Here is a 17,511-nt window from a genome sequence, read left to right as displayed (position 1 = left end):
ATATTATTATTTTTATTATTTAGTCTGTATATTATAAACGTTGCTTAAATGTTACCATTAGTATATTGTTTCTAGTATAGTATTTCAACACTACTGTTTTCTTTTATTTTATCTTATTTTTTTTTGTTTGTTTATTTACTTATTTTTGAGCTGGGGTCTCACTGGAAGCAACATCTCTATCCTTAGAGATAGAGGCAAGGTCTGTATACATCCCACCCTCATTAAACCTTGCTACAGATAACTTTAGTTATTTGTGGGATATGATGGGTATGATTGTTGTTGTTGTTTTAAAAACTTTATTATAAAAAAACTTAATTAATTATTAATATTTGGTATTTAAAAACTTTATTATAAAAAACATCTCAAATATTCGAATTATCCATTTTTCTTAAAGTATGTTCAAATCCGAATTCTCGGATATTTCAAATTAGAATTTCAAATAATTAGGATTTGAATTGTCTTGCACACACTAATTATCTGTCCCACAAACAAATTTTCGACTTTTCCCCATTGGAGTGCATACCCCACAAACATCTACATGCCCACAACAAGAATAACGCGTGTTCAACTTTTATGCTCTTTTTTTATTATTTAAATCATGCTAATATTTTTCCTTTCTACAAGCGCATCAATAACTTGGACAACTGATAATGATACGTAAATCGATAAATGCATGATGTTTTTAATGTTGGAGGTAAATAAGTTATAGTTGCTTGGTTAGACCACCGGTCGTGAGTTAGCTAGGGAGCCAAGGCGAACATGTGCTTACCAATGTCCTAACACCACGTCACGCAAAGCAACGGGGAAGCTGAGGGATGGGGTGGTAGCTTGTTAGCGCCATTTTCACCAAATGGTGAATGAGGTCCACCTATAACAATTGGTCAAATTTTTTAGTTTTTAACCAACGTATCGTGGGTGATCCATAAGGTTACATGATATGTTAGTTAAAGCCTCACTGCATGTCACATGACAGTAAGAACTTAATGCTTTAACCAGTTAATTTATCTTTAGTTAGCCTAGAACACATAGGATTGAGAGTAAAAAGCTACTAGTTCATAGATGGTCTTATAATTTTTTTGTTTTTTTTTCATCTCTATTGCTAGCCGTATATCTTATTTTGTCACCGGCTAACTCAACTCACACACTTCCTGGTTGCAGCCTTCCGTCACACAACATCGTGCCGCCACTAAAGCCTCCACTCAAATGCTTTCACTAGCACGCCGGTGCCGGAGACATCTCCACCTAACCACCGTCCAACTACAACCAACACGACATCTCTCCGCCGCCCCATCTCCAACGCGTAGACGCTCCAAATCCAGACCCGCCGCCTTGCGGAAACCCGACGACAAGTCCGAATGGTGGGCCATTGACGGCGAAATGCACGAAATCGGCGAAAACGTGCCGCCGAGAGAGCGGTTCGTGATACCTCGCGATAATATTCCGAACAGACGCCGTAAACAGCTCCGTGACCAGTTCATGCGTCGCACTCGCCTTGTCCTCAAGGACTCCGTTAGTTTATTAATTTTATATTCTTTAATTGTTGTTTATATTAATTGTGAATCCAATTACTTTGATTTTGTGTTATCTGAACTAGGGTTTCAAAGGAATTTAGGGGTGCAATCGAGCAGAGCTGGACTAGGCTAGAGCTCGGCTCGTTTCGAGCTTTTGAGCTCAGCTTGAGCTCTTGTAGTACCTTAAATAAGCCAATGCTGGGCAGTGTAATGCGAATTGTGAAATTTACATAGAAGTCCCAAAGAGGTAAAGCTTAGAAATACACAAGGCTCGAGCTTGGGCTAGATAAATAAGTGGGCTTTATTTGAGGCCATAGTGTCAATATCAGTGATTGCGGGCGCTATAGCGCGCTACGTAGCAATGCGGCTATAGGTCGCTATATACTAAATATCGGTCATTTAACGTGATTATAGCGGTATTTAGGGGTTTTTTTAGTTTATTTTATTTTATTTTTTAATATAAAAAGCTTTAGATACTTATTTTTTAGGCTTGCTTATCGACCAAACAGTTGCACCTTCCACAAGTTCCACCGTAAAAGCTTATTTTGTGAATATAAAACCTAATTATTTGCTAAAAAAATTTATACTCCTTTATCGCTAAATTTGAAATAGCGGTCGCTATTTGCCACTCTTCGCTACGTAGCATATAGGTGGCCTGTCGCTATTTACCGCTATTCGCTATTGACAACTATGTTTGAGGCCCGAATTTGGCTCGTTTGAGTTTTTTATCCATCTGATCTCGAGGAGCTCATGAATGGCTCGGTTTTTTGCACCCCTATGCTGGCTTGAGCTTGTCAAATGAGCCTTGATAACAGCTCTAACTTGTTTAATCTTGGCTCGATTTGAGTTTTTAACGAGCCGATCTCGAGTAGCTACAGAGCAGCTTGGCTCGTTTCATGTACACTCCTTGGTAATTAGGGCAATTGAGAATGATTGTATTATGTTTTTGATGCTTGATTAAAGGAGCAAGAACTCTGGTGCAAAAAGTACATGGAGCTTTATCAAGAACTTAGAGAGAATTGGGAGAAGTTATACTGGGATGAAGGTTACTCCAAAAAGCACGGTCAAGAACGTGCAAGTTATGATTCTGCTGAAGATGACGACCGAGACTTTTCGCCTTACAGGTTGAATTCATACTAATTAAGGAATCTGTGTTTGTTGTTTATTTGATTATTGTTAGATCGAGCATTTAAATTCGTTGATTTATTATGTTTTGCAGAAGAAGGCCACCTCATGCTGATGAAACAAAGGTACTTGATGCTCACAGCTCATATTTTTGATAACCTTGTAAGTTGTGTGTAAATTTACTAAAACTTGGTTGAATATCGAAAGCAGAACCAGAATCATGGTTTTGGGAGAAATAGGCAGCAGGGTGATTCTATGATTAGAGATAAGTTTGAATTTGATCGCGAGAGAAGAATGAGAGATACAGGTCAGTTGTTGTCACTTTCTGCTTATAATCTACAAATCGTATGTATTCTTAATAATTTTAAGTTTATATCAAATACTTAGGGGTGTAAACGAGCCGAGCCTGAGATAGACTCGTTTTTGGCTTATGAGAGATCGAGCTCTGCTTGTTTCGAGCTCTTTTTTTCTAAAGCTCAAGCTCGGCCCGTGAGTCATTTTTTTAAGCTTGAGCTCGTCTTGGGTTCAACTCGTTTATTATTTTTTAATTATTTTATATTCATATTTATTTATTTTTTATATATTTAAAAAAAAAATTAAACGAGGCTAAGCTAGGCTTGAGCTCGTGTGAGCACTTTAAACGAGCCAAAGCTCGGTTTGAGTTCGGCTGTGCAGCGTGAAATTTAATGCATAGAAGTCCAAAAGAGTTAAATTTTAAAAATACATAAGGCTCGACAAGCCCAAATGATTTTCCTATACAAGGCTTGAGCCTAGGCTCGATAACTTAACAAGCTTTCTTGAGGTTCATGCACGATAAGGCTCGGCTCGTTTTGAGTTTCATATTGATCCGATCTCGAGTAGTTCTAGAGTGGCTTGGCTTATTTGCACTCCTACAAATACTCAACTGCACTAATCACATTTTCAAGTTAATCACAATTTTGATGTAATAGTTTTTGGATTTATAGAAAATTTTCGTGTAATTGGATAATTAATTATTTGTTGGAGCTGGTATGGAACTGATTGTTCAACATTGGCTAACTATTATGAATGTATGAGCATATATATGTTATCAGATTATCAGTTTCAAAAAGCAAATCCTTCATTTTGCTTTTAATTATTTTTTTAATTTTTCCAAATAAAAGTTTCATCTAAAATCTTCACTTCAACAACTGATATGTTTCTGCTCACACAGCCTTTGCACCTATGCGGTTCACAGCACCTGATTCACAGCACTTCGTATCCAGTGACAGTGATTAAGTTAAAGGTAATCAATAATAACTATGGTATACACAGACACACACACTTTTATAAACAGGGGAGGAATCTATGCATAACACTAAATATTGCGGCAGCACCCAAAACAAAATAAACCGTTCATCTGTTCAATCTTAAAAACTTTTGAAACTTCAAAAAAAATGTTGAAATGCAGTGTTTATTCATCTCTCCTGAAACTAAAACAAATATGGACAAATATAATCTATACATGTGTTACACATGTGTAAGTACATGATTAGAGATTAAAAAAGATATAAATAAGAGAAAATTACTGTTTGAGTCCCTGTGGTTGCAAGGCGGAGTCGCATTGAGTCCCCGGAAAAATAATTAAACTAGTTGAATCCCTGTGGTACCAAAAGTGACCTAAATGAGTCCTTCTGTTATCTTTTTGTTAAAAACACTGTTAAAATGAGAGGTAATGTAGTCTTTTCAACTTATAACACAAAAACAATACATAGTTAAAATGCAAAAAATAATTCCATATATTTACATCTAAGAACAAGAAGAACAACAGAGGAAGATACATGTGCCATCTAAACGGGATTCTGGCGACCCTTGGCTTTTCGGCGACACATCTAGCAAAGACATAACTGGTCATGAACCAGTAATCCTCGCTCCTTCAACCGGTGCTCACTTTCAAACCAGAACAAAACCAGTCTCTGTGATGGTTGTCGGTTCCAGATCTGGACTGGAAATCCAACCGCCGTAATTTCCACCACTGACGTCTGAGATTCAACCGCACCATTCTACTCTCCACATTTACACAAATCCCTCAGTAACGACGACCTTTGAAAGCGAACGAAATATGATGGCGAATAAGTAACAGCGGCGGCTAGGGTTCCGCATTGCTCGCCGGTTCAGAAGATGGTTTCCAGAGAAAGAAGCAACAACGACGATGGCTGAACTAGGTTCCGCCCATAACAAGGTTCCGGCAAGTAACCTCGAATCTTAGGCGAGGCTTCGTGCTCAGATGACGGGGAAAGATATGATGGAGCCCTAACTTCTTTGCGTCGACCAATTTTTCAATCTTATCTTCAATTGATCATCAATTTTTTTCTAGGAAGGTTTATTAATCAAACAACAGTTAATCAATTTTTGCCCTAATTTGGCTGTCAATCCGCCATTTCAAGAGCCAACACACTCTTTCAGGCTGGTCGGTAGCAGCTCCACTGTGTTGGTCGGCTAGAAAATGGAGAAGAAGAAGAACAATACTTATCTTGGTCTATTAAAAAACCCAAATAATGTTGAAAAGCATGATGGAGTCATGGAGATGTAAAAAAAAGTTCACGATGGAGATGACCCAAAGATGTTTGCATTTTAAATATGTATTGTTTTTGTTTTGTAAGTTGAAAAGACTAAATTACCCCTCATTTTAACAGTGTTTTTAACAGAAAAATGACAGAAGGACTCATTTGGGTCACGTTTGGTACCACAGGGATTCAACTAGTTCAATTATTTTTTAGGGGACTTAATGTGACTCCGCCCTACAACCACAGGGACTCAAACAGTAATTTTCTCTATAAATAAATTATTTTTAGTTTTTTATGTACAAAAGTATGCGCATTTGTATGTAAAAAGTGCAAAATTTGATATACATGAACCATTTCTTATATTTTTGTTCTCTACAGATCCAAGGAAGCCTAGTATATCAACACCACCGTGACCGGTTGCATCTGGAAAAGTTGTGGCTTTTGGTCAAATTTAGGTTTGTGGTTGGACTTGGAATTATAAGGTAGTGCTGTTTGTGCTTAACCCTATAAGCAGTGGTGTTTTTTTAATGGTGGTTATTAGAAACACTATAAAAGTAGTGCAAGAAATATGAAAATGATTGTGTTAAGTTTATGTTATACAATTGCATATGGCACTTCAAACGCCTATGCGGATAAGATGAATCAATGACGAAAATTTGATTTATCACCGTTCAAATTAGTTAGTTTAGATGTAAGCTGCTTCTTTTTAACGTCGGAATACTTTGGCCATTTCTTGAAAATTTGATGGAAAACTTAAATTCCTATGGACCATCTGCGTTACGTTTGAGAAGTCGTTTGACCAAAGGTGTAATAACTGAAACTTAGAATCGAAACCGCAATTTGATTTGGTAACTAATTCAACTATTTTTCTAATTTATTTGTATGGTTTATAAAGTTTTTAGATTTGTTCTATCAAGGCAAAGACTTCAGTCAAATTATTTTTGAAGAAAGTAGTTTCCAAGTGTTTCTTTTTGTTACGAGAAATCATCCTTTTATGGAGTATAAAACAGCCAAATTGTCAGCAATATTCTTAACCACTTAAAACAAAATGACAATTTACAAAATTAGTGGCCATTCTCATATATTTTCTCCCTATATTTCTCACAACCACAAAACCCCTCAATAACGGTAATTGCTCTTCAATAAACCCTCTTGTTACTATTTTGTATATTTTCTTCTATTCTTCATTAAACCTTTGGCTATAATTTCATAACAATCTTCTTCTAAAAAAACCATATTACCAAACAACCATTAAATATTGTGTTATTTCCATATGTGGTATGGATCCAGCAGAGCTACGTCGTGTTTTCCAGATGTTTGATTGCAACGGTGATGGCAAAATCACAAAACAAGAATTAGCAAACTCTCTAGAAAACCTTGGGATATACATTCCAGACGATGATCTTGCACAAATGATCGAGAAAATTGATGTCAACAAGGACGGGTTCGTGGACATGGAGGAGTTTGGTGAGCTTTATCAAACAGTATTGGGTGAGAGAGATGAAGAGGAGGATATGAGGGAGGCGTTTAACGTGTTTGACCAAAATAGGGACGGGTTTATCACTGTGGAAGAGCTTAGGTCCGTTTTGGGGTCCCTTGGGTTGAGGCAGGGTCGATCGGTTGAGGAGTGTAGGCTCATGATCAAAAAGGTGGATGAAGATGGTGATGGAATGGTTAACTACAAAGAGTTTAAGCAAATGATGAAGGCAGGTGGTTTTGCTGGCTTGGAAACTTGATTTTATTTCATAGTATGATTTGATTATCCTCTTATTTGGAAATTGTATAGATACTTAGAAATTATATATGTATGCATTGTAACATATTACTTTTCAATAAGGTACACAAGGTAGATGTTTAGTTTAGTTTTTTATGCTAATCCAACATTCAACAACATCTAATTTGGATGATAGATATTTATAGAAAGAATTGATGATTAAGGGTATTAGAGGATGTTGGAGATTTACGGAGAATGATCGACTAATAAGAAAATGTCATGTCAATAGTATGGAGTTGGAGATTTATGAAGATTTATTAGGGGTGTGAAGATTTGCAAATGAACAATATAAAAATTTTAAACATAAAACAATTTGATTGGGCAAGGCTTTCGGTTTCTCCGCCTTCACTACGGGTCACGTACTCGAATGTGCAGCCGATTTATGGTATGGTGCCCAGTTTATTAGGGTCAATACCAATTTTAAACGGGTTCAACACTACATGACACAAATATGCATATAAATCGGCTTAGGAAAAATCTAACCCATAAATTTGACACAATTAGGATTTCTAATGGGGTTGGCAATGGGTCGGATAATCGGATAATTACCCGTCGAATATCAGGTATATTATCAACTATTATTGTATACACTTCAAATAAATCAGGTATATTATATGCCGTATACACTTAAAATAAACCCAATTGGTAAGAAACTACGAATATGATCGAGTAAACCATATATACTTAAAATAAACTAAAAGTAAAATCATATCCGTCATACAATTTGTTAAACTAGTATATGTTTTCGAGTAATCGACTCAAGTAAACATGTATACCATTAAGGTTCTGTTTGTTTTTACTTAAAAGGTCTGTAATGGGCTTATGTCTGCCGGTTTGGTTTAAAAAAAAAACCTGAAAATTGTTTTATGGTCTTAGAAAAAAGGTAATATTCAACTTCTTCGCACTTCTTCACATCCTACCAACACCCATTGTCTAACACCACCACCACCGTCCATCACCACTACCCATCGTCTTCCACCACCACCACCACCACTGTTCACCGTCTACTATAATCGTCTACCACCCCCCACTTTCAGAGTTTGTACACCACCACCAACATATTAGCAGCCTACATACGTTAAAAATAAACAGTTTTCTTCTTGCCGAGTACTTAGGTTTGGTTCACAAGACCACATCTTCTTTTACAGATGCCTGCAGATGTGATTCACACACTACACATTTTACTTCTGAGAAAAATAAACAACACCTAAATCTCATAACCACTAGAAGTTTCAAAAGTTAACCCATACCCGGTCCCATACTTGATCACCGGTTTTTACCGTTCTTTTCTTGCGGGAATTAACCAGTTAGACCGGTTTTTTGGGTCGGGTAGTAACCGGTTTTGACCGCTTAGACTGAACCGGTTAATAATCGTAAAAACCAGTTTTTTAATATAACAATAATAAAAAAAATTGGTTAACCGATTTACAACCGATTTTGAAATAAAAAATATAAATCGGTTACTTACCGATGGGTAGGATCGGTTATTAACCGGTTGACCTTGTTGTGTCTACAATTCCATAGTGTGTCTGTCTGGTATTTCACCCAAATATTGCCACAAGTCTGATAATAAACCCTAATTGATGTTATTACAGAAAATTAAGAAATGATGATGAGAGCTGTGACTTCAATGGCATTCTGCAAATCGAAACACCTGAAGAAGAATCTTCTTATCTTCAACCCTTTAACATATTCCCAATTTCTCCACAATCCCAGGTACATCTAACTTGATTTCAACTCAAATTTCACCAAATAATGTTTAATTTTTTTAATATGTTTCATGGCTAAATCAACAAAATTTGTTTTTTAAGGGTTTTTAATGCATAAAACCTCCTAAAAATCAACAATTTGATGTGGGTGTTGATCAAGTTGGGTTTTTCGTGTATGATATCGTGCCCGATAACCGACCCGCATCGCAATCGGGTAGTTTGGGTTTCGGGCTTTTGTACTGCATAATGTTACAATCGATAGCCAATCCGTTTTGCAGTCGGGTTAATCAGTTCGGGTTATTTGGGTTTTTAATGTTTAACGGAGTAATGGTGTAACCGATACCCGAACCTAATAACAATCAGTTTTCGGGCATTTGGGCAAATGGTTTGTTCGGGTCGGGTTAAGCGAGTATAAGTGAAACCTGGTCAAGTCGGGTTAGTTGAGTACGGGTATAATCAACGGGCCTAACATTTGACACTCTAGTTATTTATAAAAAAAGATAGTAATTTTGCAGGATTAAAAATTACCAGTTTTTTTTTTTTTTTTTTTTTTGAGAAGATGTTTTACTACCTCTATTATAGGATTTTTCTGCTAATCTCATGTTGTAGTAGTTTTTCTAATGTTATACACAAGGTTCGGGATCATGAAACATCATATGTTACGAAAAGATACCTCCCGTGTGGTACCATGTGGTATCACTCGGCTCCTATGGACATGGTTCCCAAAGTTTTAGAGCCACAAACGAGCTGTTGGACCGACACGGTGGCAAACGGTCCAAGTGAAGCTAAACCGAAGAGGAAAAAACTGAAGGGAAAAAGAGCGGTTGTGAGGTGGTTAAAGTCATTTAGATATAAGAAGAAAAAAGATTATGAAAGAATGACCGCAGAAGAAAAAATTCTATTCAAACTGAGAAAGGTTAGTTTTGATTATAAACGAGCCCGAGCTCGACTAGGCTTGAGCTTGGCTCGTGTCCTATTATTTATTTTATATATATAGTATTTAGTAATTTCATGTATGATAATATTTATTAAATAAATATATATTAAATAAAATTTATATAAATAATAGGCTCGTTTAAGCTCGCTAGCTGGCTTGAGCTATGTTAGTGAAGCTCGAGCTCTTTATTAAACAAGCCTATTTTCATGCATGAGCTTGTTTAAGTTCAGCTCGATTCGAGTCAACCTCGAGTAGTTCACGAGCGGCTTGGCTCGTTTACCCCCCTAATTACAAGCTTTATCAACTCGATTAATTTATTAATACTTAAATAGCATTTGAAACTTATTTACAGGCTCAAAGAAAAGAGAAGCAGTTACTGGAAGCTCTAAACAAGATTGAACCAAAAGAGTCATCAGAAACGACGCATGATCCAGAAATACTGACACCGGAAGAACATTTTTATTTTTTGAAAATGGGGAAGAAAAGCAAGAATTATGTGCCTATTGGAAGACGTGGAATATATCAAGGTGTGATCCTCAACATGCATTTACATTGGAAAAAACACGAGACGTTACAAGTGAGAATAAAAACGTTTACTCCCGATGAAGTTAAAGATATGGCGGTTGAGCTTGCAAGATTAAGTGGTGGAATTGTGCTCGATATTGACAACGATGACACTATTATTATGTATAGAGGGAAGAATTATTCACAGCCGCCTACTGAAATTATGTCGCCTAGAGTTACTCTACCTAGGAAAAAGGTATGATTTTTACCTTTGTTTATGTATTTTTATTGTAATGTGCCACATGTAGAAATTTAGCCGAAACTGAAACGGGTCAAATGCGTTGGAAAAAGGTGTTCCAAGTCATTTATGTGGAAATGGGTCGATTTGGATTGTATATTAGTGATAGCATGCCATCAAGAAACTTAGCTAAAAACGGAAATGTGTTTTTCCCGATCACGCTTATGCTAGAGGGTTAGGGTTGTAAACGAGCCGAGCGGAGCCGGATTGGGCTCGGGCTCGGGCTCGGACGTAAACTAGCTGTCTCGGGCTGCCAATTGAACGAGCTTAAAGGCCAAGCTCAAGCTTGGCTCGTTAAAATCTGGTGTTTAATCTAAACGAGCCAAGTTATCGAGTGAGCCACGAACTGAGCTGAGCTGAGCTGAGCCAACCCTGGCTTGGGCTTGGCTCGTTTACAAGCCAAGTTGGTGCGGCTCATTTTTAAAGGAGCTTTTCTTCGAGCAAACTACGAGCGAGCCCCAAGCTTTTTGAACAACTTTACAGAGGAGTGGCAAATTTCTAACTAATTTTTAAGAAATGAGTCGATTAGGATTTATTTGTTGATAACTGGTAAATTGTGCGAAATGTAGAAAATTAACTTAATACGAGACAGGCCAACTGTTGTACGGGTTAACTGACAACAGTCAACTAATGTTTACAATGCTACAATGTCATAAATTGTTTAGTTTAATAGAAATCATCTTACTTTTCATAAAATAGTGTTCATTACTTTGTTATCATATTAATTTTGCAAAAACAGAAAATAGGTAAAAATAGTTTATATATATATATATATATATATATATATATATATAATGGAAGTATGCAATAATGTCTTTAAAATGGGATAGTGTGTGTAAATAAGTATCATTTTTTTTATCTTGTAGGCGTTAGACAAATCAAAATATAAAGACGCGCTTCGTGCTGTTAGAAGATACATTCCTAGACTTGAACAAGATCTTGAGCTACTTCGCGCAAAAGCTGGAAACGGGCCAGGGGTATATTTGGAAACAGAATTATCGGACACTGAAGTTGTTGAGCCTGAAGAATATTCAAAGATACAACTTGAGGCCAAAGAGAAACTCGAACAAGTCATCGCTAAAAATGATACTTTTCAAGATGATGATGATTATGTGACGGGCCCAGAACTAGTTTCGGATTCAGAAGATTTGTCTGATATTTTTGAGACAGATCGTGAAACAGATGAAGATAATGATGAAAAACCGCTTTATTTAAATGAATTTGATAAGTTTTGTGTAGAAAGTAACGAGGCTGAAGATGATTTTGAGGAGCACTTGAGGCGGATATCTGCTAACTCGAAGAAGGAAAAAGAATTAGAATTTGACGAGGTCGATCGCGTGGTTCTGAGAGCTGCTTCACTTATAAAGAAGAGAAGATGATATTTGAAATGTTAATTGACTTGATAAGAATATTAATACTAATCTTAATTATTCTAAATGCATTCAAGTTGTTCAATTTGATTTATGTTTTACCTTTGCAAAACTTGAAACTTTTGACTATGGTTACAGTCTTTCTTGCAGAGGTGGCACAACCACAGTGGGTAACATGTAATTAATAAATAATCTAGTTTTGTTTTAAAACTTAAAAAGTCCTAGTATTGTTTCTTGATATTTACACCTACTTTTCAACTAATTCCAAAATCTTTAAACAAGATGTAATGCAACTACAACAATATACGGACTTGGCTTCTTATGCAGCAAAGACTTTATACATGAAAACAAAATCAAAAATATGCAGAAACAAATACTCAGTTCAGTTGAAGATTTAAATAATCTTACAATCCAACTGTCACTTGTTTCCTTCTATGATCTGGCTGCAAGTAGGGTGTAAATGAGCTAAGCATAGCCGAGTCCGAACCCGGCTCGGTTTAATTTAAGAGGGCTCGAGCTCAGCTCGTTAAGTATTTGTTTTTGCAAATAGATATACGGTAATTGGCAAGAAACAATAATCTACAATTTTAGGAAGTTGTATGCATTAAAAATGGACTTTCACATAAACATTTAGATAAAAACAAAAATCAAATTAACTTATACACGGTTGAAACTTGAAACTACTACCTCTAATAAACAAGAACAAAACATACATCTAGTGTTCTTCGTCTTCTGTTGATTCCATCTCTCTCATATTATTAACAGCTACTTGTATTTTTGTTGACAAAACTTGTGTCTGTTGCTCGACGTCTCTCAAAAACATGCTTAAATGCTCTCGATAAAACTTAATCAGTTCATCTTGATGCTTCAACTCTTCAGCCAACGCCTGAATCCTTCGTTCTTTACAATCCTGCATATTTTCCAATAATTAAGAAAAACTAAAACAAAATAACACTCACGCCAGGTAAAATGACCAACTTACCCCTTCATTATCAACAGACCCACAAGGCGAAAACACTAGCGGATGAGTATGTTCTTTTTCGAATCTAGTAACAACCCATTTTCCCAACTGATTAACCCGAACAAGCATCATGGCATTGCAACCTTGTCTTGAACTAGTATGTTGTTTCCTTATTTGCCCAAACTGATTCTTGGATTTTGTATAATAACCCTCTTTGTTACAAGATAACCGTCGAGATATTATCTTTTTATCAACATCAGATCGACGACACTGATCGATTCGCATTTTGAACCCTACGCGTCTTGCATATTCGTCATAATATTTCTTAGCAGCATCCTCTGAGTCAAACTCCATACCTACACATGGTTCTGCATAATCTCCTGTTAACCCTGCTGCAAAATTAACATCCATTGTTATAAACATTAGGCGTGTTAAGAGTATAATATTAGTTGAGGGTAGCATAGTCATTTTTATTATTAAGCTCTGTAAGGCTGTATTTCACTCCTATATAATAGAGGATTGTGTATTTATTAATTGTCCAGTTAAATACAATTTAACTGTTAATATGCATATAAATAATTTGTGAAATGTAAACTGTATTTACTAGTTCATTTGATACAACACACAATCCTCCATCATATACGAGAAAAATACGAGCCGAGCCGCTCGTGAGCAATTTGAGACTGGATCGTTAAAAAGCTCGAGACAAGCCAAGCCTTATTGAGCCTGAGCCTCAAATAAAGCTTGTTTAGCTATCAAGCCCGGGCTCAAGCCTTGTATGGGAAGATCATTCAGGCTTGCCAAGCCTTAACGAGCCCAACTTATTTTTAAGTTTTAACTCTTTTAGACTTCTATGTATTAATTTCACACTACACAACCAAGCTTCGGCTCGTTTATGGTACGGCACACGAGCTCAACCCGAGTTTAGGCTTGTTAAAGACTTTCTCAAAACATATAAAAATAATTAACTATGTATATAAATTAGTTAACAAATAATATACAAGTTGAGCCCGAGCCTGAACCCGAGCTGAGCTTGAGCTTAAAAACTATTTACGAGCCGAGCTCGAGCTTTTATATATAGAGCTTGAAACGAGCCGAGCTGGAGCTCTCTATAAACGAGCAGAGGTCAGGCTCAGGCGTGGCTCGGCTCGTTTACAGTTACACCCCTAAAATTGATATTTAAATGTCAAAATGATAGGATCTTGAAAGTACATCCAAGCACCAAAAACTGGCTATTAATAATAAATTTTTCTCAATTGAAGGATAATGATTACTATTACTAACAGCAACAAATGGAAAGTTATGAATTTGGATCATACTTCAGATTGTGATTCATACAATACAATCAAAAAACTGTTGAAATAAATTAGTAAGAGAAGAAAGATGATGACCTAATTGGGCTGCATCTTCTCCGCCACCACTGCCGATCATCGCCGCCGACAAATTCACCGGCGGACAACACCAAAACAGCTACAAAAATGTAGGAAAGAAAGAAAAAGTGATAATCTAGCATATTCATTATATATATATATATATATATAACTGTGCCTGTGCTGTACCCGTACCTGCACCCGACGGATAAATCTGAAACGCGAAATATTCGGGATGGGTATTTATTTACTATTAAAACTAGTGATTTAACTGTGCGTTGCGTGGTAAATCGGTCGGTAAAACCCAAGTGTTGCAATGGCGAATCATCGCGAATTCAGTTAATAGTAGCTATTGAGGCAGGACAATGGGGTGGCGTTGGTTGGCCCCGGACGACAGCAGCGAGTCAACACAAATTTAGTCAGTATTAGCTACGTTCGTTATGGTACTGGAACTAAAACAAAACAAAAAAAAAAATTAAGGTGAATCGATGGGCTGACGTCGGTCGGTCCAAGACACTGAGTTAGTGACTCTACGACACTCGTATAACATATTGTAATTTTTAAAGCATATTTAAAACAATGTTTATTTGGTCGGTAAACCTGGACATTGGTAAAACCTGATCGTTGAAACATCGACTCGACTTGTATTCGGGCGGGTGAGTCGGTAAAACTGGGGCGCTGGTAAAAACCCGAGCTTTTCGACAGTGGGCCAACACGAATTTTGTCGATTTTGTTCACATTTGCTACGATATCGATTGTTATGGTATCGAAATTAAAATAAAGTTCAGTAAAACCCGGGCGTTAGTAAAACCCAAGCGTTGTCGGTGCTGGACGTTGCGCGGTGAGTCGATAAAACCCGAGCATTGTCAGTCCCGGATGTTATGGTGGTGAGTTAACACGAATTCAGTAAAACAAAAAACATAATGTTTGTTACGAATCTAGAAAAAAAACAAAAAGAAAAACATTTAACCAATAAAAAAAAATTAAAAACAAAATTTTGGTCCATTGAGGTGGTGCCACTTGGCCCAATTAGGGTCTTGCGGCACCAACCTTCAGTCCCAGACGTTATGGTGGTGAGTTGACACGAATTCAGTAAAACAAAAAACATAACGTTTGTTAAGAACCTAGAAAAAAAAACAAAAAAAAAAAAACATTTAACCAATAAAACAAAATTAAAAACAAAATTTTGGACCATTGAGGTGGTGCCACTTGATCTAATTAGGGTCTTGCGGCACCAACCTTCAACTTTACTTCTATATAGATAATTAGTTTTAAGAACTTTCATGGTATTGGACGAATCTAGTATTACATGATACATATTCTAATAACCTGAAACATACATATTTACTCGAATCATATATTTAAAAGGCAAATTGGAAATAAATAATATCATATTTTGTGAACTGGTCGATAATAATCTTACCTTTAAAAATCTATGTCAATGGTCCAATTTTTCAACTAATTTTCTCTCAATGAACCTCCGTAAAAAACACTTAACGTCGTTTATTTTATTTTTTCGAGTTTTAAATCGATTATTTAGGCTTTTGATCAGAAGACAATACGAGCCGACTTATTTCAAATCAAATGAGCTTTTAAAAACAATTGTCTTTAATTCAGCACGCTAAACCACTTTAGCTTTCCCTTGCATTCCAGGATACCCACAAAACCCCTCAAAAACACTCCAAAATTCAATTGAAGCTTTCAAGCTTCATCCATGGCAGCAGAGTAAGCTCTCAATTTCCATCTTAATTACTCATATATCCATTATTATTATTATTATTAGGTGCGTTGGTTTTTATTAATCCCATCGGTCTCAACTAACGAATTCGTTTCAAACAAAAGCCATTTGTCGCAGGTAATCTGGAAATTCGTTTTTGCCCGGAAAACTCACTTTTTTTTTCCCAAGAAAACTCAACATTTTCTCAAATTCTTGTAACTTGGATCTGACATTTAGGAACCTTTTGAAAAAGTAAAAGCCATAATTATTGAGGTCGCTAGAACCCTAGCCATAATTATTGAGGTCGCTAGAACCCTAAACCATTGTCGGATTCGGTTGGTGGTGCTCAAGTTGTGGTGATTGACTGATTGGTTGGTGGCGAGTCTGTTGGTGGTGGTGGCGGTGTTCCGGTTGAGTTTTCCGTCAAAAATGTGACTCTTCTGGCCAAAAAGGTTTTTCCGACAACTAGCAAATAACATTATTAGGGTTCTGTTAGTCGGGGACTGTTTGAAACAAACACGTTAAAAGATGGGACCGTCAGCAACCAATTCGTTAGTTCGGACCGACAGCAACAAAAAAATGATAGTTGGGATTAATAAAAAGTAAAAACCAATATTCCTTATTCTTATTACTAATCCTGATTCACTTCAATTAATTACAGATCAGATCATTACAACCTCCATGATCAACAATACACAACCAGAATCTCATCATCATCAACCACCACACGATCAACATCAACAACCAGCATACACGTAACTGCACTTGACGGCCTCGTGAACGTGAACTCGCTCTTCACGGTTGCAGTCTTCGTAGGATTCTCCTTAACCACCCCAGGCCAACGCAGCCTGGATAATCGGTCCGCATGCGACGCGGACATATCAGTTGCCAAAAAGCTTCTAGTATTCGAAGTCGTATCGTTCAGTTTCTTCTTGTTTTCGTCGTTGGTAGCGCAGGGTTTGAAGCTGGCTATTAATCTGCTTAATAGTAAAGAAGTTGATGATGCATTCAAGGCGCATGTTAATGTGAAGGCGTTGCGGTTTGGGATGCTGGGATCGGCTGTTGGATCGGTTATGGGGTGTTTGTTTCTTATGCTTTCGATGGTGAGTGTGATCGAGATTCGGTTGGGGTTGTTGAGCTGTGGCAGTCGGGCGACGGTTAATGCTGTTGCTTCGATGGTTGTGCTGGTGAGTTCTGCTCTTGTGGTTTATATTTCGACTGCTGTGTATGCATTTTTGCATTGAATTTGGGTTGAGAATTATGTCTATGCTCAATTATTATGTGATGTGGTATAAGTTGTAAGTAATTTGTAAGAAATGTAATAGTTTCTTGGATTATGGATTATCTAGGACAGGTATATCATATATGGTCGGGTAATCGGGTATAAGACGTGTATAGGATTTGGTGATATACTTGTTTACTAGATAACATATACCCATTTATCCGATTATATACCTGACAGGATGACATAATTTACTTTTTTTTCTTTTCATTTATTCTATGTATATTATATTCATTTCAAAAAAATTCATGAAAACTTAACTTTTCTTTAAGTATATACTCGTCAAGTATCTGTCACTTGTCAAGTATCTGTTGGGTATCGGATAGACCAGTATCTGTCACTCGCCAAGTATATGTTGGGTATCGGATAGACCGTTAGTTTCATAAAGCTTTCCTTTGGGAGTTTCAAAAATGATAAGATGAAAAAAG

The 17,511-nt window shown here is 36.6% G+C and overlaps 4 protein-coding genes and 1 pseudogene across 4 annotated transcripts; 4 read left to right on the top strand and 1 right to left on the bottom strand.

Moving 5' to 3' along the window:
- Nucleotides 1–1,195: 1,195 nt before the first annotated feature.
- LOC143573222 (uncharacterized) lies at nucleotides 1,196–3,894 on the top strand. The gene is made up of 5 exons (XM_077058155.1): nucleotides 1,196–1,509; nucleotides 2,475–2,635; nucleotides 2,731–2,761; nucleotides 2,847–2,943; nucleotides 3,829–3,894. The coding sequence occupies exons 1-5, from the start codon at nucleotides 1,204–1,206 to the stop codon at nucleotides 3,891–3,893; spliced, it is 660 nt and encodes a 219-aa protein (XP_076914270.1). The 5' UTR covers nucleotides 1,196–1,203; the 3' UTR covers nucleotide 3,894.
- Nucleotides 3,895–6,438: 2,544 nt separating this feature from the next.
- On the top strand, nucleotides 6,439–6,938 carry LOC143573205 (calmodulin-like protein 3 pseudogene; annotated as a pseudogene).
- Nucleotides 6,939–9,228: 2,290 nt separating this feature from the next.
- On the top strand, nucleotides 9,229–11,805 carry LOC143573204 (putative CRM domain-containing protein At3g25440, chloroplastic). The gene is made up of 3 exons (XM_077058145.1): nucleotides 9,229–9,560; nucleotides 9,934–10,341; nucleotides 11,250–11,805. The coding sequence occupies exons 1-3, from the start codon at nucleotides 9,333–9,335 to the stop codon at nucleotides 11,760–11,762; spliced, it is 1,149 nt and encodes a 382-aa protein (XP_076914260.1). The 5' UTR covers nucleotides 9,229–9,332; the 3' UTR covers nucleotides 11,763–11,805.
- A 656-nt stretch (nucleotides 11,806–12,461) lies between these two features.
- On the bottom strand, nucleotides 12,462–14,146 carry LOC143573203 (protein FAR1-RELATED SEQUENCE 5-like). The gene is made up of 3 exons (XM_077058144.1): nucleotides 14,106–14,146; nucleotides 12,736–13,106; nucleotides 12,462–12,663 (listed from the first exon to the last, which is right to left on the bottom strand). The coding sequence occupies exons 1-3, from the start codon at nucleotides 14,143–14,145 to the stop codon at nucleotides 12,469–12,471; spliced, it is 606 nt and encodes a 201-aa protein (XP_076914259.1). The 5' UTR covers nucleotide 14,146; the 3' UTR covers nucleotides 12,462–12,468.
- A 2,296-nt stretch (nucleotides 14,147–16,442) lies between these two features.
- On the top strand, nucleotides 16,443–17,045 carry LOC143573221 (uncharacterized; the record flags this gene model as incomplete). The annotated part of the gene is made up of 1 exon (XM_077058154.1): nucleotides 16,443–17,045. A coding segment is annotated over one exon (603 nt), but the record flags the coding sequence as incomplete, so codon positions are not given.
- Between the last annotated feature and the right edge of the window lie 466 nt (nucleotides 17,046–17,511).

The sequence above is a fragment of the Bidens hawaiensis genome, unplaced genomic scaffold, assembly GCF_021521415.1.
Source record: "Bidens hawaiensis isolate Kalapana, Puna unplaced genomic scaffold, B.hawaiensis_p1.1 tig00026238_1, whole genome shotgun sequence".
Classification (NCBI taxonomy): Eukaryota; Viridiplantae; Streptophyta; class Magnoliopsida; order Asterales; family Asteraceae; genus Bidens; species Bidens hawaiensis.
Note: the sequence above shows the minus strand (reverse complement) of the source record. Positions and strands in the feature narration are given on the sequence as shown.

Excerpts from the sequence above, each read along its gene's own strand:
- LOC143573204 (XM_077058145.1), top strand. The coding sequence starts at position 9,333 with ATGTGGTATCACTCGGCTCCTATGGACATGGTTCCCAAAGTTTTAGAG. Across the intron at positions 9,561-9,933 it reads TTCTATTCAAACTGAGAAAG|GCTCAAAGAAAAGAGAAGCA; the intron begins GTTAGTTTTGAT and ends ACTTATTTACAG. Across the intron at positions 10,342-11,249 it reads TTACTCTACCTAGGAAAAAG|GCGTTAGACAAATCAAAATA; the intron begins GTATGATTTTTA and ends TTTATCTTGTAG.
- LOC143573222 (XM_077058155.1), top strand. The coding sequence starts at position 1,204 with ATGCTTTCACTAGCACGCCGGTGCCGGAGACATCTCCACCTAACCACC. Across the intron at positions 2,636-2,730 it reads CGAGACTTTTCGCCTTACAG|AAGAAGGCCACCTCATGCTG; the intron begins GTTGAATTCATA and ends TATGTTTTGCAG. Across the intron at positions 2,762-2,846 it reads CTCATGCTGATGAAACAAAG|AACCAGAATCATGGTTTTGG; the intron begins GTACTTGATGCT and ends TATCGAAAGCAG.
- LOC143573203 (XM_077058144.1), bottom strand. The coding sequence starts at position 14,145 with ATGATCGGCAGTGGTGGCGGAGAAGATGCAGCCCAATTAG. Across the intron at positions 13,107-14,105 it reads AGAAGATGCAGCCCAATTAG|CAGGGTTAACAGGAGATTAT; the intron begins GTCATCATCTTT and ends TTAATTTTGCAG. Across the intron at positions 12,664-12,735 it reads GGTCTGTTGATAATGAAGGG|GATTGTAAAGAACGAAGGAT; the intron begins GTAAGTTGGTCA and ends GAAAATATGCAG.